Source organism: Spea bombifrons, chromosome 1 (genome assembly GCF_027358695.1).
Source record: "Spea bombifrons isolate aSpeBom1 chromosome 1, aSpeBom1.2.pri, whole genome shotgun sequence".
Lineage (NCBI taxonomy): Eukaryota > Metazoa > Chordata > Amphibia > Anura > Pelobatidae > Spea > Spea bombifrons.
The window spans coordinates 149,304,422-149,331,805 of NC_071087.1; the positions used below are offsets into that span (position 1 = coordinate 149,304,422).

Here is a 27,384-nt window from a genome sequence, read left to right on the forward strand (position 1 = left end):
CAAACTAGTCTTGGATTGCTTCTTACCCAAAGGCTTATGCTACTGGGTGAACATATGACAGTGTCAGGAACTGGGTCCATACAGACGACTGTAATGACCCAGAGCGCCCAAAGATGGAGTTCAGGAGTCCAGATTAATGCAATATTATCTATTAAGATTTAGTGTACTCACACTTTCATTTATAATATTGTAAGTATACTAGTAGATATCAGGCAGTCATAACGTACGATGGTCAACTGTCAATGTTTGCGCTTTGTTTTTGACTCTCAGTATGTCTGACAAAGTATTGTGTCCTACCTGTGCTGCTCTTCTAGCATTCTGCCCCTAGGTAACCTGACTCTGTATTGCCTTGCCTGCATTGTTCCTTGACTATCAGTATTGTGACGTTGACTATGCCACCTTCCCCACTAAGTAGAACACCTAGGAGGTATCTCTACTGCCTCTGCTTGCAGAACCAAGTATGTATGCCCAAGTTACTCTTCTGATGCCTGAGACATGAATTACTCTTTTCATTATGTTGATAAAGGATTCTTGAAACCTACAAAATAACTAAACACAACAACCTGTTTTGTATTCACCTAACAAACCTAAGCATCTATTAGCTCTTATAATATCCCTCCTGATACATCCCAGCTATTCTGGATGAAAATGGTAAATGTCTGTTAAGATTCTCCCAAAGCCTGCTCAGCGCACTGTTTACTTTAATGTATCTTGCTAGGGGTTTTAAGTAGTCAGCTCAGCACCACAGAAGTGAATAGCTCTCGCTAGCTGCCTCTATATGAACAGAAATGCAACATGAGTTATGGAAATTAATGCTGTTATTCGTTTATTGTTATAGCTCAACATTTTCACAGGCTTCTTAAAAAGAAATGTAGGTACCAAGCAGGGAGTCACATTCATTTTCACTTGGGCCCTGCATATGATTTTTTTAAAAAAGCTACTTGGTAACTAAAGTTAGATATAGACTAATTACTCCATAGATGTTCACATATGTGAGTAGTATTTTAATAAACAAGGGTTAACATTAAAGTGCCAGCTGTTCATATTTCTACTTTATTGGTATACACTCTGTGTCTAGTTCATGTGCTCTCTTTTTCAGGTTTATAACCATTGTGTACTCTATGTCGGCATTACATCCAAGACGTTGAATCTTCTATTTAGTTTAAGTTATGAAAGTAATAGGTGTTGGGTTTGGATACGCACCAATACAGGCTGTGTTCTTTTTCAGTTATTTTTCAATAATATTCTTAATAAGCATTTGAATTATGTTCTCTAATCTCATGAATCTGGGTTACATCTATATTATGTAATATTCCAATTATGTATTATTCTTGGGTTTATCTAGCATCTCTCGCCATTTTTTCTCCACCTCTTCCTTGCATTTTATGAAAGCATCTTCTAGTCTTTTCATGGATTCAGCCAGGGTGGGATTGGTGCGTATCACTACCATATCAAAAGCCATCCAAGTTGCTTGAGCTGATATATTTTCCACTTCCTCCAGCATATTCTTCAGGTCCTTGTTCAGATCTTGCAACATTTTAGACACATCATCGTAGCTGTCTGTGTTTGGGTTTGACTCTGTCATTTATCTCTCTACCTTTCCTTGAATATATATTAATTCCTGTTGTAAAGATTTATGCAGAAAAAAACCTCAATTATATCTTCAATAAACAATCCAATGAATTCCAAAGCAATGTATTATTAATAGACAATTCTTATTATGAGTAATTGATATAAAGATATATATATATATATATATATATATATATATATGCATCATACAATGGAACTATAAATAAGAGCAATTTAAAGTTTTGCTAATTTTTGCATATGTGTACTGAAAAAAGAAATACCATGTTAAATATATAATGCTGAAATGTTTCCTCAACAATCTAATCTAACAAACTAAAAATAAACACTAATGGGTTTTACCAAGTTCTAAGCCAATCCTTTTGGAAGCCACGCTCGGTAGAAAGCCTGGTAGCTATTGTAGTGTGCTATTGCTTGTAAGCATGGCCCTCTATATGCATTTGTTTGCAGCTGAAGACGATCCACCACACAGTAAACAAGAGGCAATAATATGGATCTGAAAGAAAACAAATTGCACATAAAACAAAAATAAAAAAATATATAGATAAACGGTATCTGTTGTGATGATTTCCAATCATGCGGTGGACTCATGCTTTAATGGACAATTGGATGTTCCACACAAAATAATAGGCACTGCTAAGGTTATTGCAGGCCACATTTTTTGGATATCCCAAATGAGGTAGCCATCATAATTAAAATTGTATTAAAAGATTCATGTTCAGGCAAGGATACCACAGAATTTCTGGCCTGTTTGCGACCCTTGAGGGCCATCTTTGTGCAGCCCTGTACTAATATAGTTTCTTTATGGATTTTATTTTATGATATGCCTCTCAACGAGTGATGATAAGTGTCTCCCTGATCCTTGGATCCAGAGATGGAAAGCAAAAACATATTTTTGGCCATATGGTAGAAGATCTTAAGTAGTTGCAAAACATCTTTGGTATCTTCTCATTTGTGTTTTGTGATGATAGGATTATGGGCATCCTCAGAATATTTCTAGGGTGGGGGAAAGCAACATAATTTTTTTACCCCAGGTTCATTTTTCAACCCCATTCCTCCTGCTCCGTTAAATATCAAATATGATTTACGATTCTTTGAGTTATAAAAGCTCCCTCCTTATATTTAACACCCACATTTTCTTCATATCTTCACTATGTTAAGAAGGCAGATTTGCATTATGGGAAAATTATCAAGGGTGGTGATGCCTGTAGATGTGATTGCCATGGCTGATGGGTAAAATAGGAGAGGGTTCCTTGCCATGGCCTGCAGCCCCAATACTGAATGTTACATGTGTTAAGAAATGCTTTTTGGAATGTCCTATCTTAAACTAGTTGTGTGGCACTCAAAGCATGAAGTATCAAAGAACTCCTGATTATATGTGTTTGTTGCTCAAGTGATTAGTAAGCCATCAATCACCACTGCTCTGACCCCAATTCATGACTACACAGGTTAGTCCAATATTGGCACGAAAATAGATAAAAGATAAACCGAAATAATCTTACTAGTATTGTGATTAACAATTTGTATAATGCTTGCTTGTTTGCAGTATACATGTGACCTTAAACTTGCAGTTATCACAAGGAGGTCTCGATATTCACATTCTCCTGGTTGATAACTTGGTATTATACTTCCTCTTCACTTATCGGCAGGGCATGACAGTGATTGATTTTGTTTCCACTGCTTCTTATTGTATTGTCTTTTAGGGGGGCTCTGTGTTTAAGGGAAACCCACACATTTGATAGCTAAAAATCTCATAAAATGTTTTACAAGCAAAAACGATGCATAGAAAAGGTATGTTAACACAGTATAAGACAACAACCCCCGTCTGTACACTGAACAGGGCCGGCCGAAGACTTAACACCGCCTGGGGCGAAGTTTAAAACGCCGCCCCCCCGCCGACGCCGGGGGGGGCGAAGTTTAAAACGCCGCCCCCCCCGCCGACGCCGGGGGGGGGGGGCGGCATTTTAAACTTCGCCGACGCCATAATCTACGACACCCCCCCCGGTACTTACCTTTAAACAGTCCTGCGGCGAGTCTCCCTGCTCTGCCACGGTGCCGGCTTGTAATGCTGAGCGCCGGAAATTGACGTCACTTCCGGCGCTCTGCATTACAAGCCGGCACCGGGAACGAACAGGGAGACTCGCCGCAGAGGAGAGAGAGAGAGGGGCGCCGAGCGGGTAAGCGTAAACCACTCGGTGCCCCTCTCTCTCTCAAAAAACAAAAAAAAGTGCTTGGGGCGGCAAAGTGCCGCCCCTTCTAAAGTGCCGCCTGGGGCAATTGCCCCAGTCTGCCCCATTATAGGGCCGGCCCTGACACTGAAAGACACAAACGTACATTTCTTAATGGTTCAAGGATAATAAATGAAGGTGTATTAAATTTCTGGGCATATTTATTCTTAATTTGTCAAATACAAAGCATAAATCAACAAACACAGAACATGACATAGAAAGAATAATACATTTAATAATGAAATACGGGTAAAGACAAAGGGGGAACTATGGTTGGACCGTGACTCGCCAACCTTTGAATCATTTGGCAGCAGTAGGCAACTTCTCTTCAAAATCTGTGATCTCAAAAGACTCCAAATAAAGTTCCTCAGTTCCTCTTCCCTATCACCCCCAGCCCCTGACCAAAAACGACTTATACAATGCCATCATATTCTGCAGCGCGGAAAAATGAGTAATCGGGACATCACAAGTAATGAATGCCATGACAATTTGATTTTACAGAAACAAGAATTGAGGAGGGCCAATCTCAAACATGCTTACAATCTTAATAATTATATGGATCCCAATTATATCAAAATGAAGGATTAAAAATCATCTGGTCATAAAAGAGTAACTACCTATTGAAAGTAACTACATATTGAAATCCTTATGTACAGATTTGTTTACAACGCTTAACATAATTTGCTAAAGGTATATGTAAAAATCAAGTTATAAGTGACCTAGAGATGCGGATTAAACAAGTAAGGAGTATGTATGCAATGGCTTTTACATACCGTATTCTCTTTATTGTGTTCTCGCTGCAGTATTGAAAATTCTGTGTAAACATAGACTTAAGGTGTGTTTTATGACAATTGTTAATGATAAATAGTGAACATATACAGCCTAAAAGGTCCTTGGTAACCATATTTATCGAATTTCCACTTGTCAGAAAGATATGCAAACATTCACTATAAATTCACTTTTACCATATTTCAGCTATTTTATAGGCAATCTCTGCTTATCTGATGAAATAACAACACTATCAGCATTAAGGTAAAGGCCTCGTGTGCGAGATAAAATCTTGGTCTTAGACCAGTATTCTTACCGAAGAAAGAGATAGAGTCTCTGCGTTACAAAATATTATGTGACAAATACTTTGCTTTAAAGTCCAGAGCCCTTGTCAAGTCACGTTATGTTACATTTTATTTATAGCACGCAAGAAAATGTTGTATCGCTTTTACAACAGGGAAGAGTGAAAATGAGGAATAACATTAACACAGATAATATATAGAAGTTAACATTAACGCACATTAAGCTATACTGGTACACAGTGGAGTAGAAGAGGGTCTCGCTCTTACACACTTTCATTATAATGAATGTAAATAGTAAATATAATCAATTTATTATATGAAATGTGTTTTGGAACAACACAGATGCTGGGCATATAGTGGGCTTTCTCCGTTTCCCTGGGGCATATACTTATATTAACAGATTGTGTACTATGCAGGAAGTCATTCTATAGGTTTTTGTTTGATATGTTGTGGCATTGAAACAATATTTTGAATTTAATGTTAAATTATTATAACAAAATTGAGAGCAACGTTTAACCCCGTAGTCAGGCCCAGCTTAATGAAGTAAAAAAGCCCAATATATGTTTGGCTAAGAATACCCAGCACACTATTCGGTTAAGGTGGGCGCCCACGGTTAATGGTGGGGCGTTACACACACAGGACTAGTGCCAATATGGATGCTTGCATGGAACAAAATACTTCATGAGAAAAATTTTTAGCTTGCTTGCCCATCTTTAGGATTCCGTCTTGTCCAGCACACTTATAAAACAGGTGATTGCGTTCAAATGATCCAATCCCAGAGTGAATGCTCTTCTGATACAAAACACAATGTACACAATAAAACAATAAAAAGCCTCTGCTAATGGCCCGGTGTCCTACACAAGGTGGAGACTGGTGGTCCCTGAGAAGATCAAACTTGTAGAATGTAGGAATAAGATTTGTTGAGCCAACGCATTCATAGTCACAAACATTCTCATTCTATTCACAGCCACACGGTAAGAAAACATCCTATGGGTACATTTTGGGTAACCTCACTTAAAAAATATGTATCTTCACAAAAATCAGATCGTATTTCTACAAATACACATCTTCAATCAACATTACCTACTAGCACGCACAATGTGAAATAGTTTGTTTATAAATTAGTAACAAAGTATTTGAAAATGTTTTTCTTTTGCCTTTATTTTCGAAGCCCCTTCCTCTTGGTGAGTTTCAGTTTGCTGTTTGCTATGTTGGTAGGCAATATAACAAAGCCTTGCATGTCTCTTCTATGATTAAATGATTTCTCGCGAGGGAGCAGGTCTGTTGGTGTTAAGGAAAGAGAGATATTTTTTCTATTATGAGTAAGGCTTGGCATTCAGGTATTAGGGCTTACTTGACCCTTGGCACTATTTGTACATCTATCCCCTTAATAAGCCCATTAACGCAGAGCTTTCATATGTATGCAGGGTTATCCTGGGTTCTCTAGAAGTCTTGCATATTCTGTTATTTACCCCACAGAATTCATAGTTTTGACTACACTAACAAATGTAGGAAAGCCATGTCCAGGGTTGCTTGTGAGAATGGCTGCATGGCTGATGGATGCTTAAAACTGATCACACAAGAGTACAGGTTATCACCAAAGCAGGATGTGTACACACGTACCTAAGGTGCCGTGTAGGCTTGTGTCACCCCTTAGTCGATCTTCCAGACTTAGCTAGGCATACACCTAAGGAATTTTAGTAGTGTTGTAGGGAGATTAATGTTAGCACTAAACACTTCTAAAAATGTTAAGCATTTACCACTCAGGCCCTGTGTGACTCGGGAATCTGGGCCCAGTTTTAGTTGTTAGTTGTGTTCTAGAAATATTCTGAAATACTTGCTTTCTATTAGATGTGTGCCCTGAAGCGGCCATCATGGAGACGCATACCCATGAAAGCAGAGGACAATGTAATGAAGTAACTAAGAGAAAATAGAATCTTAATTTTGCAAAATGCACTTTGTAGCTTAAAATGATTGAAAACAAAGTATTTCTTCATTACAGCATTAGTGAAAGTATAAGGACAGATTTATACTTTGTAAGACAGCCGCAGCAAGTAACCAGTCAAACCAGATCCTAGCCCAAATGTTTCAGCTTGCTCATAAGCCATGTGGGACCCAGACTCCAGGCACACTCCAGGATACTGAACAACAAATAATCTCAATAAATTACAATAACTAACAGATGATTTAAGATGTAGTACTGAGCAACACTGCCACAGCTCAGGGACAAGTAGGATATATAAAGGTGTGATACAGGAGCTGTCATTGCTTCGGTAAGAAATGTTGTGGTATTCTTCAAAACGTGCCTTACCTTCAGATCATGCCTTAATGTATTGTCTCTGCTAATATTTTCATAAGATTAGCACAGGGTGAAAACCCACACTTCAAACGACATAACATTTCTTTACCTATGACCTCCTTTGACTTGGCTGGCTGCCACGAGATAATAGGTGCAGTAAACACTAGACACTGCAGCTAACTATGAACAGAGGAAAGCATGTTCCAATAGGCTGTCCACTGGTATAAATACCGAGGGGAGGGCTGGCAGGCCTTACCCCTAGGGGCAAAACGAGCCACTCAGTCCAACAAAAACGCCATTGGAAAAGTACCCGGTGCAAAATATTAAGAGGTCTGCTAAAATGGGCTCAGGAAAACCCTCCTAGATCACTCACGCACATAACAGAGCACAGAAGCCCAAAGGACAACTGCTGAAGGCGCTTAATGTAAGACTGGGTCCTTGAATATTAATTCTGTCCAACAGATGGATAAGGGTAAATGCTGCTAATTAATAGCTTTATGGAAAATTGCAAGTAAAATTAAAAAACCCCTTCAAATCAGGCAGCCTGAGGGGCAAATCCCCCTCCTATACCCCTTGTCAGCCCTCCCCTGAATACAAGATTTATCATTAGATTCCTCCAAGAGGCATTTTACAAAGACACTGTAAATGTTCCATATGACTGACATAGCGGGAGCTCTTTCCAGCCACTGATTGGTCACTTCAAGCACCCAATCAGTGGTACTAATTGGCAGTGGCAGCATCTCCTAGCTCATGCAAGTGATTGTATTTGTTTTTAAAGAATACTTTTAGTATGCATTCTTGTTTAGTGGGGCTGTAGTAGACTTCCATTTAATATCATTCAGGAGATGCTGGACACTATCAGACGCAATCTTTTGGAAGTACAAATCTTTTGGAACCCTAACAGAAATAATTCTCCTGCGACATAACTGCTTAAACAAACAAAAATGTTCAGAAACTGTAGGTTTTTGGAAGTTATGTCTCTGGAAGTCATTAATGGGGTCCAGCATATAATATCTTGTATACAATGAGCATTCTGTGACTTAATGAAAGGACAGCAATGAAATGCTTCTCGCTGGCCCTTATCATGTGAACCTGGCTAACAACACATAGCATTTTGGACAATATACTTGTTTCCAATTTATCAATTACACATGAATAATTACACAACCTCAAGCAAATGCAATACACAACCCTATTGCTGTTTTCCCACGTTAAAATGAAAGGCATTTTCTTATTATTATTTTTGGGCGCTCATGCAGATCAGTCTCTTCTATCAGTTCCTTGTCAGTATGCCTCTCACTTGACCTGCCTGTATCTGTTCTCAGGTTAGATCTGTAAAGTGTTCTGCAGTTGTAAAAGTTTATACATGTATATATGGATCACCTAGTGTATCAGCCTATGTGATTGATTTTATAAGCCATATTATTTACAATAGATTTTTTTATTATTTGATAAACTAGCCAGTGTCTTAAGATATAACTTCATCAGCATTTTGTCCATGTAAGTGATTGAAAACAACAGCATTGTTCAAGTATTTGTCTGAGTATCTAGTTTTAAGGGCCATATATTTAAATATCAGTTTTGCTTCCTTGCAAACAAATAAAGAATCATGCGTCAGTAAGGAGTGAAATTGCAAGGTTAAAGGTGCAAGCATCCTCCACAAGAACAGAGCTTATAGTTCAGCTCAACTTCACAGTAGATAAAAGCAAACATGTAGAGCAGAAAATAGCACCATGTGGGAGAAAGCCAACTGTTGTTAGTCAACTGCATCAAATCATTTTTTTCCTTTAAGCACTCCCCCAACCTTAAAGCAGGCCTGCAAAAAGGTATTCACTCCATGAACTCAGTTTATGAAAAAACATACATCTTTTAATTCAATTACAGGTTAACTGATAAACTGTACTCTGAGGACGGATTAAAAAGCAAGAAAATCCAGAAGCACAGAAACACTAGCACTGATTTCCTAAAACAAAGGTAACTCCAATTTGGGTAGTGACTCTGTTTTGCGAAGAATTAGGTCTCATGCAATCTAAAAGGACACAAATGATTCTCAAGCTGGGTTGCAGAAAAAGACATCAATGTCCTTCCTCGTTAACCATTTCCAAATTTTATCCAGATGGAATTGGGTTGTCAATCTAGCTCAACCACCCTAAAGTTCTATGGAAAACTGAAGAGCAAATTTTCTTTAATAAAAAGGGCCAAAAAACAAGAAAAAAGCAGCCGCTTGTCCCACTTGTCCAGCCCTTTTAAGTTGCTTAATACAGGTAATAGCCGCAGCACAGAGAGTGTAGAGATTATGCGATCAGGTGGACTCTCGTAATTTCTCCCTGCGCGCTGTATCTGATTAATCACTCAAGCAAGAAGTGACATCACATCCACTTCCTGCTGGTTCAGTCTGTACGCACATGAAGTGAGACACAACACTTCTACAGGTAAGTGGTGGCAGGGGCACAGACAGGTTGTTTGTACTAACTTGTTAGGCACCAACCAGTTGTTTGGGACTAAAATGGCACAAACAACATATTTGGGGTCACTGACAAGATATGACAAATATCTGATACTGACAAATATGGCAAGGACAAGGTGTTTGGGGGGCACTGACCAGTTTTGTGGCACAACGATGGCCCAGACATGCTTTGTGGGGGCAATGGCAAGCTGTTTGGTCGCAAAGATGGCACAGAAGCTCTTTGGGGTCAAAAATGCCATAGACAAGCTATTTAGTTGCAAAGATGAAACAAACAGGCTGAAGTAAAGATGGCAAAGACATGCTGTTCAAGGGTACTGACAAGCGGTTTGGTGGCAAAGTGGGAGAAAAGCTGTTTTGGGACAAAGATGGCAAAGACACTCTGTTTGAGGGTACTGATAAGATGGGAACAAAGATGGCACAGGCAAGCTGCTTAGGGACAAAGATGGCACAGGCAAGCTGTTTGGGGACAAAGGTGGCATTCTCAAGCTCTATAAGATCAATACTGCCACAGTGAGACACGATGAAGTTGGGGGGCCCGGAGGAATTTTTGTAGTTTCTAGTTGCATAAACTAAAATGGCAGTTGATGTGTTAGAAACAGGAAAATTGGGGAAGCATAAGGATCTGGGCGACTTTGACAAGGGTCAAATTGTGATAGCTAGATGAATGGGTCAGAGCAAAATTCCAAAACTGCAGGTCTTGTGGGGAGTTATCGGTCTGCAGTAGTAAGTACGTATCAAAAGTGGTCCAAGGAAAGAAAAGCGGTGAACCAGCAACACGGTCATGGGCGGGCCAGGGCTCGTGGAGGCGAAAGCTAGCCCATGTGGTCAAATACAACAGACGAGCTACTGTAGCTTAAATTGCTGTAAAACTTCTGATAGAAAGGTGCCAGAACACCCAGTGCATCAGTTTGTTGCGTACGGATGCAGTCAAGGTGCCCATGCTGACCCTTGTCCACTGCTAAAAGTGCCTACAATGGGCATGCGAGCATGAGAATCGGACCAAGGAGCAGTGGAAGAAGGTGGCCTGGTCTGATAAATCATGTTTTCTTTAACATCACGTGGGTGGCCTGGTGCGTAGCTTACCTGGAGAACACATGGCACCAGGTATGCATCTATTGAGGTCCCACCTCGTAACTTACAGTACTTAAAGGATCTGCTGCCAGCGGCTTGGTGCCAGATACCACAGCACACCTTCAGAGGTCTAGTGGAGTCCATGCTTCGACGGGTCAGCACCGTTTTGGAGGCGATATTAATTGGCATATATATATATGTTTTTCCATCTATCTCATTATTAATCATACATAATGATATCTAAACAATCCCGCATTTTAATGTATATATATATATATATATATATACACTTGCCATCTTTCACTAGTGCTGGCTGTTATACCACCATGATTGATGTTAAAATACAAAAACAAGATGGCATTTACTGCATACTTGAAGTTAAATAAATATAACATATAGCTTTTGCTTTTCATGATTTGAAACAATTCTTGCCTCACATATAACCTGCTTACCTTGGAACAATTTTTTCCCCCTAATCATTACATAGCAAAAGTAAACTGTGATTTACCATAAGTAAATGCTAATTGTTTCAATACTTTTGCAGGTTGAACATTTTACCAGGAAAGCAAGGTAAATAATACCAGTGACGCGTGATTTACCTGTATAATAAGTCCCTAAGCATTCCACAAGTCACAATTTTAACTTCAGAACTTTGATTAATTATGAAGCCATTGTTGGTATTCCATTGAAATGCTTTCATGGCTGATGTCGTAACTGTTGACAGAAAACAATGTAACAATCCGCTGTAGGTGGGTCTCCCGTACTGTAAACAAGTTAATCTGAGCTGAATGTATTTTACGTGATGGGAGTTAAGGGTTGGACACTGATTTTATTGCCTTATTTAAACAGCTGTAGAGTGCAATTGGTTATAAGCAGACTTTTAAGTTAATGTCATGCACACCTACCACACGTTTTCTATTGTGAATCTCATGTAAACTAAATGTAAATACATGCTGTATATAAGTAGACATACTGTAGTGTATATTTAACACAAAAAATATCGAGTTCCATAGCATTACACAGGAAAAAACTGATGCACTGTGTTTCTAACCAGCTTTTAATATTAATGTTTATACTCAAATACTGTGAAGCAGTAACATACATTGTATAAAAGGCATTAAAATAGAATTTTTAAATTCTATTAAAGATATAATTTCTTCATTAGAGAGAATTTGCTAATATTAGTCTGTCTCTCTGGCTTCTAAGCCAACAGCATATCCAGGACTGCTGGATTCTTTATTTTCTCTGTACAGATGTGTTTGTCCTTCCTCCTCTCTGTGTCTTGCTATATTATACCTAGAATTGTTATAATAGGATACAAGCTAAACGTTATTAACTAAAAGGGTATCCCTAATTCCTCTATTTCTTTATCCTTAAGCACATGAGAGTCTGGCAACTGGGACTGCTTCTGAAAGACGTGCTGGAGTTATGAGTCTCAGTTCTCCAGTGTAACTGTCTTACTAGACCTAACATTATCCAATCGGTCTTGAACATACTAACTTGTGTTATGCAAATGTTTAGTTCCTTCCTGAAAATTACTAAAAGGCCCACTCTAGTCTTATTTTCATTTTCTATCCATGATTACACAAATCCATACTGCATGCAAATTGGTGCATTGTTTTGTTACTGGAGAAAAGTATAGTTAAAATGATACCATTTATTGGCTAATTGAGAGTTTAATTGCAAGTTTTCAAGACCAAGTTGTTAGGGCCCTTCCTCAGGCATTAATAAAGCTAAAACAGAATTTTTAAATACAAAAGCACAGTTCACACATTAACAAAAACTTTAAATAAACACAGAGGTATTGGGGGAATTTGCTCAGCAGTAAATTAGCTGGACTAGCAGAGATCTAATAGACAGGGTTCAGTCAGAGCATCCTTGGTCAGAAAAATCTTTCATTTTATTATCGTTCATAATGTCTTTTATCCTATTAATCCCGCTTTGTATCCATAGATTAAGACTGATGTCCAGGATATTTTTATTCTACCGGGGCCATCTAGATGATTAAACCACTGCTTCTCATATTTTCTTTAAATCTCTGCCAAAAGAGTAACAGTGAGCTAAGTGATGACCCTTTTATATCTCTCAGATGTTTCGTCACTTCATGTTTCTGTAGCCAGAGAACCAATTCTAAATCTGTAAGGCCCAGAATGGTTTGTTCTAATATACAACAATTCACACGCATTAGCATAGATGACTGCCAATAATTTATTAGCTTTTTAAGTCCTAACCCTCCTAGGTTCTTAGGTGGAAACAAAGTATTTTTTCTGGATTCTAGGAAGCTTATCATGCCATATAAAGCTCATACATTTTGATTGTATTATATTAAACCAGGTAGGTAGATCACCTGGGATCATTCTAAATTTATATAGCCAGACCGGTGATATATAAGCTTTAATGATGTTAATAGGTAGATTTTTCCATTTATTTAATTTTGCTTGGGTCTGTTTAAGAAGAAGTTGACAATTTTTTTCTAGGATCTTATTACCATCTGCCTTTTCATTTTATATTATTATTATTTTTTTACTATTGAAACTTTTTGACTGGGAGATCTTGGGGTCTTTATGGTGACATCACCGAACTCTATTTCTCCCTCTCTTCATTTGGATACTCGTTGTATGTTATCTGAGCAAGCTCTACAACCTTACATTGTTGATGGCGATATTTGTGATCAGCCTGTGGGTGTAGAGGGCTTTGGGGGGTCATCAGTTGTCCCAACAGGGAGAGGGTAGACCCTCTTGAAACTCTTTACATTTGACATTGTTTGAGGTGGTGTCAGCATTGACACCTCGGTCAGAGAATGCTCTAGTTACTGGAGTTAGAAAATTAGACAGTTTCAGAGAGGCTTAAATATAATTCTTGTTTATAATTAAAAGATCCTACATGTGCAGGTAAAAGTAAATATGTCAACTGAGATACAGTATACCCTTTATTGCCCCCTTTGTCTAGTATAGTCTCTTTTTTAATGGAGCTACTTGATCCTTGCATCTTCTAAGTTTCTTTCTAGTGTCAATCACCTAGAATCTCAAGTGGGATGCAGAAACATGGTAACCGAGGTTGAAAAAAACACAGGCTGGTTAAGAAATAATGTGGGTAATGCACAGTACAAACATGCTTCATGTGCATCATATGGAGAAGGGATACATTAGCACATAATAAAGGTCTCTCATGCCATGGATGCGGTATAGTCAATACTGATTTGGTGGTAAATTTATTTTATTGGCATAAACTCATGCATGATTTGTGTTACTTTCTGTGGCATGATTATGTGACATTTTATTTACTATTATTATTATATTTTATTTATATAGCGCCAACAATTTACACAGTGCTTCTTACAATGCATACAGTATATTCAAGAGGTATGACAAGACTAGAATTGAGAGACTAAGATAAACTAATGCCCAATTAGGTAGCGAGGGCCCTGCTCACAAGCTTGAGCGAATTGGGTGAGGACAAACATAAGGAATAGAGAAAGGTGAGAGGTAGTGTGCAGGTTGTGAATAGGTAAGTTGTAGTAAATAAAACTGTATGCTTCTCTGAAGTGGGTCTTGAGATTGAATGCCGGGTGGGTGAATGCGGAAGGTTCAGTAGAAGTACGTTCCAGAGATACGGGGCAGCCCGAGTGAAATCTTGTAGACAGGAAAAAGAAAAAGAGGGTTATAAGTGAAGAGGAGAGCCTTAACTCAAAATGTATGGAGGAGCAGTGTTATGTTGGGCCTTATATGTTAGTATCAGGATTTTAAATTGATTTCTAAAGGTAATAGGGAGCCAGTGGAGGGTTTTAAAGACTGGGGAAGCAGAAGAAGAACGGCGTGCAAGGAAGATAAGCCTAGCAGCAGCATTTAGGACAGACTGCAGAGGAGAGAGTCGAGACAGTGGAGTGCCAAGCAGAGAGTGTTGCAATATTCAAGACAGGAAATAATAAGTGAGTGAACCAGAGTTTTTGTGGATTCGTGGGTGAAGAAAGGGCGGATGTGGAAGATGTTTTTTAGGTGCAAGCGGCAGGATCTGATGAGGGACTGAATGTGAGGGATGAAGGAGAGGTTTGAGTCAAGGATTGAGTCAAAGGATGGAAGATAATGAGTTAAGGTTTAGAAAGATTAAGTTTCAGGTAGCTTTGTGACATCCATGATGAAATTGCAGACAAGCAGTTTGTAATATGGGACATGAGAGACATCAGGTAGATTTGGGTATTATCTGCATATAGATGATACTGGAGGCCAAATGAGTTGATTAGAACAGCAGGGGGACAAGGACTGATCCTTGGGGGATGCCAACAGAAAGTGGAAGAGGTGATGATGTCTTGCCAGAGACGCTGACAGAGAAGGGACGGTTAGACAGATTTGAGGAGATCCAGGAGAGAGCTGTAACTTGAATGTCTGTGGAAGAAGGTGAGTCAAGAAGAACATGGTGATCAACAGTTTCAAAAGCAGCAAATGTAGTGCATTGTAACTTACATTCCACTGCTAGAAATTAATGGTTAGTCTTACAGTAAGTTTATATGGAGAATTTCATTAGAAGTCATTCTCCTTTACTTGTGCTGCCGTGCTTTTGGCAGTTGAGGAATCAGTGTGTTTTATTTATATATATATCCATGAAGAAATGTATATAGTTGTGCAAAAAGGAAAGTACAGGCTCTTTGAATTCTATTTTACAACCATCTGTTCATTAGCAAGTCTAAAATTAGGTAAATACAACCTCAGGTAAACAACACATGACGTATTACACCATGTCATGATTTATTAAACAAAAAGTGAAAAGGGAATACATAGTTAAATCAGTAAGCTGATTACAACTTATAAATATAGGAGTCATTTTTGGTGCAAAGTCCAGACAAATAATTATTCATTAGTATAAAAGAGATGTGTTTTTCTTGCCATTGTTGCACTCTGGGCAAAATATCACAATCATATGTATATGACACAATCAACCACTATGATAATTCAGCAATGCACGCAATATATATATATATATATATATATATATATATATATATTGCATGCATTGCTGAACTATCATAGTGGTTGATTGTGTCATATACATATGATTGTGATATATGATAGATATATATCACTATCAATTGGAATAAGTAACCTCTACTCTCTCTCTCTCTCTCTCTCTCTCTCTCTCTATATATATAGAACTAAAATCTAATCTATCATTTTTGTGATTCCAAAATTGAGCATGAGCCAATCATGTTACACTACATTGCATTATAATAAATAATAATAATAATAAATTATATAAAGTTCAGAGAACAGAGAATTCTTCTGATTCTGTTCTCATATTTAAATTTCCCTAGTTTTGGTACAAGCCGTAAAATACGTGTGCCAGAATTGGTAAGGGAACGTGAGACCATAGCAATTAAGCCCACTAAACAAGAGGACTACTCTACTTTCATGCTGTTAATTACACCCTTACAAACCTGAACATCAGGTTATTTCACAAGGTCAGGATCAAATTACACAGAACAAATTGAAATCAAGTGAAGTGAGAAAACATTTATTCTGCTCTCCAATGCCTTGTGATGGATGGAATTAGACTACAGAAACTAAGTGGGGGTAACAGAGAAGAGAAAAAAAACAAACTTCGACATGTACAGATTACTTTTGCTTTTTCTTATTAAAAATATGACGTTCGCGCCTTTTATGTTAGTCAACAATAACCAAATAAAAATTCTAAAAGACTATCAAGAATATTGATTATCTCATGAGTTTGCAGGTAAGTTTAGTCTTTCAAGTCACCAGGGGTATCATTAATACGGGCAAAAGGCTTACCGTTAGGGCTCCAACAGCTGCTCCCCTTGCTTCCTCAACAGCCACCATTAGAGGCCAGTGGAGGCCCATGTTCCTGCCAGTACAGACCTCTCATAGTGCTTTCCTTACGTAGCTGGAGAGCACTGGGATACAATATCACATCATGGACCCCAGCAGCAGGCTGCGCTCTGTCCAGAGGTTTGTGCTGTCAGGTGCACAGACCTGGCTAGGGAGGGCCAAGGGTAGGCTGGTCCCTGGCACCAAATTAACTATTCATTATGGGGGCCAATATCAGTGACCTTTTCCTATAAGAAACACCTTCATAAAGCACAGTTTCTGTGGGGAGATTTCATGAAACACTTCACTGATTTAACTATGGATGAAGAATCTCATTGCAGTTGGGCCCACATACTTAACATTGAAGTCTCAGGCCCAGCTCACTAGTAGCAGACATCTTCTTACTTGTTTCGAACACTTTTTATGGACAATCCGGTGTTTTATTCACTCTATTTTATGCACTTTATCTAGATATGTAATTGCAAATCTCATGTTAACTGTAAAAACAGTAATTATTTTACAGTGCTTGGAAATGTAGCTGCTGTCCAAGTGGACGCTTCATAAGTGGACAGTTATGAGTTACACTAGCCATCCCTGGTCTTCATGCTTTCATACAACTACTCCTCTGGCAATCACTAATGTCTGCCTTCTCTTACAGGTATGACTATGACACCTTTCACCTGAACCCCTCATTTCCGGCTGGTACCCCTGTTTTACACCCGGTATGTCTTTATCTTGCATGTCTCCATACCCTGCTGCTGTCAAAGGGTTAATTTGGTGCCCTTTAGTCTAGCTTAATTGCATTTGTTAGGTGTGAAACATCTGCCTCCTGTATGCAATCACCTTATCTGACCACTTGTGAGGCAGCCCCATTAATTCCTAGGCCTCACTTGGAAACGTAGCTGCTGTGGCCTCTTCCCCAGTGTACTCTTCATAAGTGGCTATTTAAGAGTTACACTGGAGTTAAACTGGAGGGAAATGACATACCAGGTACCACTGCAGAAAGCAGCTTCAACACATCATCTGAACAGGATCAACTCATCCCCATCCAAGCAGTCCTCTCCTATTGTCTCACTTCCCCCTCAACCACCGACTAGATTGTAAGCTCGCAAGAGCAGGGCCCTCTTCTCCTTTTGTACCAGTTTGTTATTCTGTGTGAAATTGTTCTACTGACTGTAACAGTGCTGTGGAATCTGCCGGCGCTTTATAAATAAATGTAATGTGATTTACAACTGGGATTTTTACTGTGCCTGAACTGCTCTGCTCAGCGTTAAAGTGCTTGTAATATAATTGCATATTATGTATTAATGATCATGAATTCCGGTGGCACTAGTGCAATGGGAGAGGGACATAGTGTGCTTGTAAGATTTTGGGTCTCATTTTGACATTTGTTGGCATAATTACATGTCACACAAGAATGAACAAGTGAAATCAGTCCCATACTGAATGATTTAAATTCATCACCTTCACCATCATGTCAGTAGTAAATGATACATACCTCTCAGGTACTATAATGATTCATTATACATATATACATATATATATATATATATAAATGTAAATGGGTTACATATATATATATATATATATATATATATACCGTATTTGCTCGATTATAAGACGAGGTTTTTTTCAGAGCAAATTCTCTGAAAAATACCCCTCGTCTTCTAATCGGGGTCGTCTTCTAATCAGACCTCAAATAGAGGTCTGATTATGAGACTAAGATCCAGATCCCCCGCACCGCTGCAGGGGACCTGGATCCTCCTGTCTCCCCCCCCATTTAACACCCCCCCCCACACACTTACCGGTGCTTCCTGCTGTATTGCAGGGGCAGCGGGTTGACATCTACACGATCCGCGTAGACAACGTCCGCTGCAGCCGGAAGGAGGTGTGGCTAGAAGCGGGGGTTGTCTGCGTCCGTCGCGCATTCCTTCCCCAACTGTCAGAGATCAGAGTTCCCCGCACCGGTGCGGGGAACTCTGATCTCTGACAGCCGAGGACGCAGACAAACCCCCGCTGCCAACTCCACCTCATTCCGGCTGCAGCGGAAGGAGACGTCAACCTGCTGCCCCGGCAATACAGCAGGAAATTGGAAGCACCGGTAAGTGTGTGTGTGTGTGTTAAATGGGGGCATAGGGCATTTCTGGAATGCCTTATACCCCTATATGCCACTCTGGCACTTAGGGGGTTAAAAGGCATATTATGGGTCAGAGTGGCATATAGGGAGGTATAAGGCATTTCAGGAGGCAGAGTGGCGTTAAGGGGGCATTTAATAGAGCACTCTGCCTCCTGAAATGTCTTATACCTCCCTATATGCCACTCTGCCCCATAATATGCCCTTTAACCCCCTAAATGCCAGAGTGGCATATAGGGGTATAAGGCATTTCTGGAGGCAGAGTGCTCTATACAATGCCTTTTAACTCCCTTAATGCCACTCTGCCTCCTGGAATGCCTTATACCTCCCTATATGCCACTCTGCCCCATAATATGCATTTTAACCCCCTAAATGCCAGAATGGGATATAGGGTATAAGGCATTTCTGGAGGCAGAGTGGCACATAGGGGGTCAAAAGGCATGCCATGGGGCTTAGTGGCATATAGAGGGTTAAAAGGCATATCATGGGCCACAGTGCCATATTGGTGTGGCAAGCCTGGGGGCAGATGTGCGTAACTGGGGGACAGGTTGGAAAATACAAGGAAATAAAAACAAAAAAAATATTTTTCTCAATCATAGCTTTTACTAAAAAAAATAGTTTACATGAATTAACATTTACTGGTAAAACTTTTTTCCTTTAGGGTCGTCTTATATTCAGGCTTTTTCTTTTTTTCCTAAGTTAATATTCAGATTTTGGAGGGTCGTCTTATAATCAGGGTCGTCTTATAATCGAGCAAATAGGGTATATATATATATATATATATATATATATATATATATATAAAGCAACATTAGAAATTCTGTACTACTGCGTTAGGAATGCATCACCATTCTGAAAGAACATTCTTTACACGTAACCACTAAATGAAAATTGCATTAAAGACTATATGCTCGTAATTGATTTAATCATTAAACAAACTGTCTCAGGTAAATGGACTAATAATGACCATTGCAGTTACTGATTAAATAAAAAAAACACCTAATTGAAAACCCCTTAACCGTGAATCTATATCTGTCATGATGCCAAACTCTGAACTAATTTGCATCCATCAAATAGTTAGTAATTAACTCCTCAAAACAAGTGTGACCATTTTAGCACACACACAGATCGTATGAATACATTGCTTTCTCACAGCAATTTAGGTTGAAAAAAAGATAGACGTCCATCAAGTTCAACCTTGCATTTGATCCAAAAGAAGGGGAAATGCCCACATTAAAATGATTCAAAAAAGTGCTTAAAAAGGGAAAACAAATTTCTGACCCCAAAAATACATTCTGATTTCTCAGTGAATCAACCAGCAATTTCTAATCCTGGCCTTATTACCTTTTATGTCCCTGCATATTCTACTTTGTTATGAACTCAACCAGCCAATGTTTGAACGTACCAACTGAATTTAGTAGAACAACCTCTGGAAGCAGTGAATTCCGCATCTTTATTGTTCTTACTGTAAAGAACTCTTTCGGTGAAAATTTCCTTTTTTCCATTCTGAATGGATGACCTCTCGTACTTTGTACAGTCCTAATAATGAACAGGTTGTTGGAAAGCGGGTTTATATAGTCCTGTTTATAAAGTTCCTATGTTTAGGAGTGCAACAACTAATTGATAAAATCAATAATAATTGATAATGAAAATCCATTTGCTCGGATATAGCTGAGGTTTTTTTCAGAGAAAATTCTCTGAAAAATACCCTTGTTTTATAATCCAACCTCAAATAGAGGTCGGACTAAAAGACTAAGGTCCAGATCCCGCAGCACAGTAGGGGACTTGGATCCTCCTCTGTGGCAGCCGGTGGACGTCTGTGTGATGCACGCAGACAACCTCCACTGCTGCCGGGCATTTACCTCATAGAAGCCCTGGTGTAAGTGCCGGGAAGCAGCAGAGGTTGTCTACGCGAATTGTACAGACGTCCACCGGCTGCCCCACTAGACACCAGGGAGTCTGGGGCACGGGGGGCAAGTTTGGGGATGCATTGGTAAGTCTAGGGGCAGAGTGGCATATCAGGGAGGCATATCAGGGGGTATAAGGCATATCTGGGGGGCAGAGCGGCAAGCCCCAAGGTAACTTTAAAATATAGCTTTTATTATTATGTCATAGTAAATTAAGAAGGCGGGAAATGCCATTGTGATAAAGAGATAAATGTGTGGTGTGCACAGAGTAAAATGAACCATGTTAATGTAAATTTTAAATTTTTTATTGTGCTGTATTGTTTTTTATTCGATTAATTGAAAAAATAATTGGCCAACTAATAGATTATGAAGTTAGTTGCAGCTCTACTTATGTTATCACTTATTCAATTTTGTAAACAAATGCCAGTTTTTCTAGACTTTCTTTATAGCAGATGTGTTACATTCCTCTTATTAATTTTGTATAACATCTCTGCAATTTTTCAGTGGTGGTTAACACTAATTTAAACATGTTTCTATCCGCTTCAAAGATGTTATTATATGCCGCAAAACAACCCCAAACGTCTCACTGTGTGTGCGAGATTAAGAAACTAAAAATAAACTGGTAAACACAATTACCCTGGTTTATTTTACACACATAGATCATGCATAGATCATGCACTGGTAAAATTTGCATTAGTGGGAGCAAGGGATCTAACATACACAGTGATCACTTTGCCATTAGTCCTGGAGCACTGTGGTTCCATTCATGATGCTCTAACTGCGTGCCCACTAAATTATAAGCCATACTATTTGCCCAGACCGCAAGAAGATCCCAGTCCAGTGTTTCGCCTTGCTTCAGAACAATCATTCATGAATCTGGTTCTTTAAAAAATAACAAGTCATTTTCCTAAGAAAGGTAAAATATTAAATGCAATACATTTCCACTCAAGCAGCATAAAAAGCACATTTCATCACCAAATGTAAATCAATGAAGCATGTTGCCATCTTTCAATAATGTGTTACTTGCCTTTGTACTACATTTTTAGCTTAACTTGAACAAGTTCAAAAAAGCAAGTATTCCTACTATAAACAAAATTACCGGTATGTTACTAAAGAGTAACACTAAGCCTCATTTTACACGGCTTTGAAACAGTTCAATAACAAAGTAAACAGAAAAAAACCTTTTTAACATGAGAAGTGTGCATGTTAATCTTATTAATGTACGATAAGCCTCCTTAACCTCTATTCTTTCAGCCTAAGTGATACATGGTCACCTTCTGCAATGTATTCCTTGGTAAAATAGCCCTGACTAAGATTAATTGCCTTATGTTTTAAGCCCTTCATGATAGTGGGTTGGGGGTATTGTATGATGTTTGTGCTAAGGGTCCAGAGCAGTTCTGAAATAATAATAAATTATATACCGGTATATATAAACCACCATTCTGTATGAAAAAAAGATGATGAAGAAACAAAGCCAAATTTTCACCTATAAAAACGATTTGTCAAGATTTTGGAAACACCTTTTATACAGAGTATTTCAGTACATTTGTTCCCAGGGTACATGCAATTACTGAAACAACTTATAATTTGTATTGAGCAACACCCCCAGAGTACAGCAATATACCACATACATGGGTAAGTAATGGGCCGCGCTGGATGTGATGTCATTTCCTGCCCGGCATGGCCACAACACAGCGTGGGGGAAGAGGCTTCAGTGGCAACCTGCCACTAATTGGAGGATATCGGTAGGGCTGCAACTAACAGTTATTTTCATAATCAATTAGTTGGCTGATTATTTTTCCATTTAATGCATTAAAAACAATATGCACATTTTTTGTTTCTTTAAAATAATTTAATGAACAAACTGGGTGTTAAAAACCTTCCTGGTATCTAATGGGGGTGATGCCTGTAGACAACCTCCGCTGCTGTTCGACAATTCCGCCGGGGCTTCTATGATGGCGCACCGGAAGGTCATGTCACGCCGGAGCTTCGTCATAGAAGGCCCGGAGGAAGTGTCAAGCAACAGCGTAGGTTGTCTAGACGGGGAGAGCCTCTCCCCTGTTCCTCTAATTCGGGGAGCTTTTTTTTGCAGTGCCCCAGGAGGCTTGTTTCACAGAGGAGCGGATGAATTACAAAGACAGAAGAACAGAATTGACTAGAAATAAAGCAGAGCTGTGGGGCAAATAGACAGTACATGGAAGGCCTATTTCCCTTTTTTGCAGCGAGTCTCCTGTAGGAGAACTATAAGTAGGTTCTGCTTCCAGAGATACGAGAAGATATTGTATCCATGACAGGATTTTAAGGGTATCACGTGTTGTGCATTGTATGGTGTTTTGTGTATCTTAGGTACAACTGACATGTGTCCAAAGTAGTAGAGAGACTAAATGCTTAACCCCTTAAAGCCTTTAGGACCTCCAAGAGTGGGTGAAAGGTAGGTGGGATAGCCTTCTGGTAAAAGGGTTAATACTATAAGGCAATTTAAACATGCACGGTATAGGCATATGTTTAAGATTTAATATGTTACAGCGGGAGAAGGCAGGCTAGATACGCTGAATGGTCATTATCTACCATCAATTCTGTTGCTAAGATTATCATCGCTTATTTTAATATCTGAACAGTATTACCTGTGTTTACTAAGCACACTAAACATTAAGGTTTGGTATTTGAGAAGTTGAGTTTAATATCAGTTTAGAGACTATGGTAAATGCATTTTCTAGTACTTTCCCTTGCCTATTAGAGAATAGGGATTTCTACTTAAAAAAAATATCCATATTAATAACCTACTAATATATACCGTATAGATATAAATATATAAATATATAAAACCACTATTGTAACATCTGATTCAATTCTGGATTCTTATGCACATAACAGCAAACTAACACACACTGGCCTTTTCTAAGTGGCAGTAAAGGAAGAAACACAGTGAATGTCACAGTTTCAGTGGGAAAAGAATTGCTGCCCTCTTGTGGGGTAAGGAAGATTTGTGCATCCAAGGGAAAAGAGTTTTGGTTGCAATTATGCAATACGCACAAAAAAAGCATTCAGATAGAGGCTACAGCATCTTTCTACTTTGGGCCCTACACATAGGAGCAAAAAGGAAAATATTGTAAAATGTCAGGTATAATATGCACCTGGGTGTAATACACAGGTATTACATTGCTCTCGGTTTGGTAGGAAAAAAGCATTTGTAGAATACACACCCATAGTTAGATACTTAGGAGCAGTCCATACTGTTAACATAAAAGGTACATGGAAGCAAGAATATTAAAAAACAAAACAAAAATGTAAACACAATAAGACTGGAATTGCTTATATATTGGGGTTAACTGGGCATTTTACACATCCCTACCCCCATTGTTTCCCCATAAATTACAAACCCAATAATAAACTTGAATCATTTTCATAAAAGCCCCCAACTGCCTTGAAGGGTAAATGTATCCAACAGACGTGGCTGCACTTATACGTATGCAGCGCATAAAGGTCACAGTATACGACACAGTGCAGGGTAGGCACATATAGGAAGAGGTTACATACCATAAGCATGCTAAAGATACATATGTACCCGTGAGCACGCCAAAAGTTTGACACCAGCTTTTTAGCACAACACCTCTCGCTCTCATCAGTATACAAGCGCAGAGTGATGAAGTCAACAAAAGCTTATCAATCATTTTTATATTTATATCATATTTAATAAAATATCTTTTTTATTGTTATTGTTGTACACTTGAGGACAACATAATTTTCAAGATTTCTGCTATTCCGTTCAACTTTGGCTTTCCTTTGAAAACAAATTCATCTATTTAATCCATTGTTTGGTAGGAAAAACGAATAATTTGTAAACAGCTAGGGCAAATGAGATATAAGAGCACCAAATAAAATCATGTAACTCTTTGGATACTCCTCATATGTCCGGGATTCTTATTTATTTTGGGACTGATGGAGCAAATGTTAAAAGGTAATTTTTACAAATAGCACTCAAGGATCTCGAAACCAATACTTAATACTACACATTTATGAAAGAAGATAACCCAGGGTACTCCACTATGGTCATTTTGACACTTTGAACATCCCCAAAAGAAGAGGCAGCTGCAGAGCTATAGTTTGTCCCTTGTGTAACTGCTTTATTTTTGTTTTTCATTCTTGAATAATGCATGTACTGTACTTTAAAATGCATCCTTTTTAGTGGGTCCAGCTCTGGACCAGTTGTGTTTGTAGGACAGGAATTGCATATATCGACCCATTTCAGCATAAAATATAAATAAGATAGGAACCGGCAGGCTTACCGTGGTTACAGTCTCCTACTGATCATGACATTGGTGAATTATTTCACCAAAATATTTCACCTACAAAAGCAAATATAAACATTTTTAAGAGAAATATATTTACAAAAAAAACAAATAGATCCCAGTTAATTATATTGATGTGTAATTATAAGCTATGACATAACACTTCATCATTGACACTACAAATAAGCATTTTTTAGGTTGTATATCATTTTTCAACCATGCGTATAAATGAACACTAAAGGTAATAAATGCTACAAATACAGTGAAAATTGCTTATAAAAAATTTATATTAACTACTCCTGTCAATATCTCGTTAATAAGAACCGGGCACATACCAGATACATATGATACCTTTTAGTATCTAAACATCTATCAAGTGAAAGGTAGACTTACCTACAAGCACAAAAAACATCAAAGGAAATAAAAAAAAAACTAATAATAAAAATTAACATATTAATACATATTAAAACTCATAATAAAGGAAAACCAATGTGTTTTGTTTCCCCTTATGAAGACAAACACAGTTGAAAAGTATTTTACTCATATACAAAAACTTGCTAAAGAGTTTCTATTTGTCGTGAGCATGGAAATATTATGGGCAATAAATACAAATAGCATTTTGCTATTTCAATTCTGTGTTTTTTATTTTAAAATTTTATTTCACTATTTTTTAATGTTAAGGTTTTTTAATATATATATATATATATATATTTTATTGACCTAGATTGTAACTTTATTCCTCTTGTATCTGTATGTCAATTGCTGTATCGTACTTGTCGTTATCTGTAAAATTTTCATCTTGAACAGCGCTGCGGAGTCTGTTGGAGCTTTATAAATAAAGTATAATAATCATTGATCAGTAAGCAGGGCTCCAATGTCCTACACTGCTGATTGCAGTGCCTGTGATCAGCCCGCAGATGTTTCTGGGTCCTGGAACCCGTCTCATTTGACCGCATGCCAGACACATCAATTGTCTTGGCATATCAAGCTTCACTAAGGGCTGGAGATTCGCTAGTATAACTCTTTATGAGTTACCTAGAAGTTCAAAACTAGTCCCTGCTTTAGATCACTTCACAATGATATTTAGAAATTAGCACTAAGACATCTTATTAAGGGTGCTGTAATAATATTGCATCTTTTCAGGTAAATGCAGCCATTAGAAAAATAATTATTTGATGAAATAATGAAATGGCAGATCTGTTCTGGTCTGAGCGCAATTAATGTTTTCTCTTAGTGGGACAGGACCATTGAAGTGCCTGCTACGTCCGTGGTATTTGGTCAGCAGAAAAAGTACTAACCAGGTATGTGCATCTAGTTATAAAAAATGTCACCAAATACGATCATACGTACTACTATTATGAAATTACTATTTGATTTTTTTGGGTTGTGTACAATTTTTCAGGCATGCGCATAAAAGCAAATGCATATACAGATAATTATATAAGATTAAATTATATATTATATAAGATTAAAACGGGTTCGCTAATCCCCAGCCACTAAGACAGGCATGTCCAAACTTTTTTCGAAGAGTGCCAGATTTGATGAAGTGAACATGTGCGAGGGCCGACCATTTTGCCTGACATTCTTTGAACCATTAAAAACATACAAATTAACTACTTTATGCAAAGTTTCTTGAAAACGGCATACTTTTCATTTTGTGACTTGGATGACAAATCTAAACAGGTGTTAAATCACTCTGCCTTTAATATAAAAAAATAGATCAATATTTGGGCAACTTATCTGTGGGGCCTTACTCCGGAACGCGGGCCGCAATTGGCCCTCGGGCCGGACTTTGGGCATGCCTGCACTAAGAAAACCAGCAGCTATGTTACCTGAGAAAAGCTCATCGAATGTCTTGTATTATGACATAACGGCTGCCAATGGTGTCATTTATGTATTTATACAAAAGTCATCATTCAAGATCTCTTCACACACCAATTATCGTCCCAAAATAATGTCTGTGTAATTATGCTTGGTCATTTGCATTTTACTGGCTATACACGCCGTACATTTATGTTACAAAAAAATGCAAAATTAAGTGCCTTTTGGTCCATGGTGTAAAAAATAATTAAAGGTATTCTGTCAGCTAATCTAATATGAGCAGGATGCTGGCAAAAACGTTTAAAAAACCAGGCAATTATTTTTATCATTATTATTTATATTTAAGTATTATTATATTTTTACCATTAAACAATGAACTGGTGTGCTTCTGATTTTGTTTCTGTTGACCGTTTGTCCATTCAAAGGAATCAGAAATGTCTCTGGAATCACCTCAGGTAACAAACAGCAAAAATCAACCCACTTTTGTATCAATCCAGTCACATGGGCGCCACACAACAGCGCAGTTATACAACACAATACTAACCCTCTCTAGCGCCTAAATGGTTAACGTCAACAGCAAGTTATAGCGCTACACCCCTAATACTGTAACACAACAGGAAAACTGGCCCCACGCGTGTCACCGCGATCCCACGAGCAGATAACACGCAGGGCGGCGCCACGGCGCACACAAC

At 38.4% G+C, this 27,384-nt stretch overlaps 1 protein-coding gene across 1 annotated transcript; it reads right to left on the reverse strand.

Annotated features, from left to right (window-relative positions):
* Positions 1 to 963: 963 nt before the first annotated feature.
* Positions 964 to 27,384, reverse strand: SYCE3 (synaptonemal complex central element protein 3). Its single transcript, XM_053448055.1, has 4 exons — positions 27,237 to 27,384; positions 24,869 to 24,928; positions 1,933 to 2,086; positions 964 to 1,621 (listed from the first exon to the last, which is right to left on the reverse strand). Exon 4 carries the CDS (start codon positions 1,583 to 1,585, stop codon positions 1,319 to 1,321), a length of 267 nt encoding a protein of 88 aa, XP_053304030.1. The 5' UTR covers positions 1,586 to 1,621; positions 1,933 to 2,086; positions 24,869 to 24,928; positions 27,237 to 27,384; the 3' UTR covers positions 964 to 1,318.

Coding starts and splice junctions, on each gene's coding strand:
- SYCE3 (XM_053448055.1), bottom strand. CDS start 1,585: ATGACAGAGTCAAACCCAAACACAGACAGCTACGATGATGTGTCTAAA.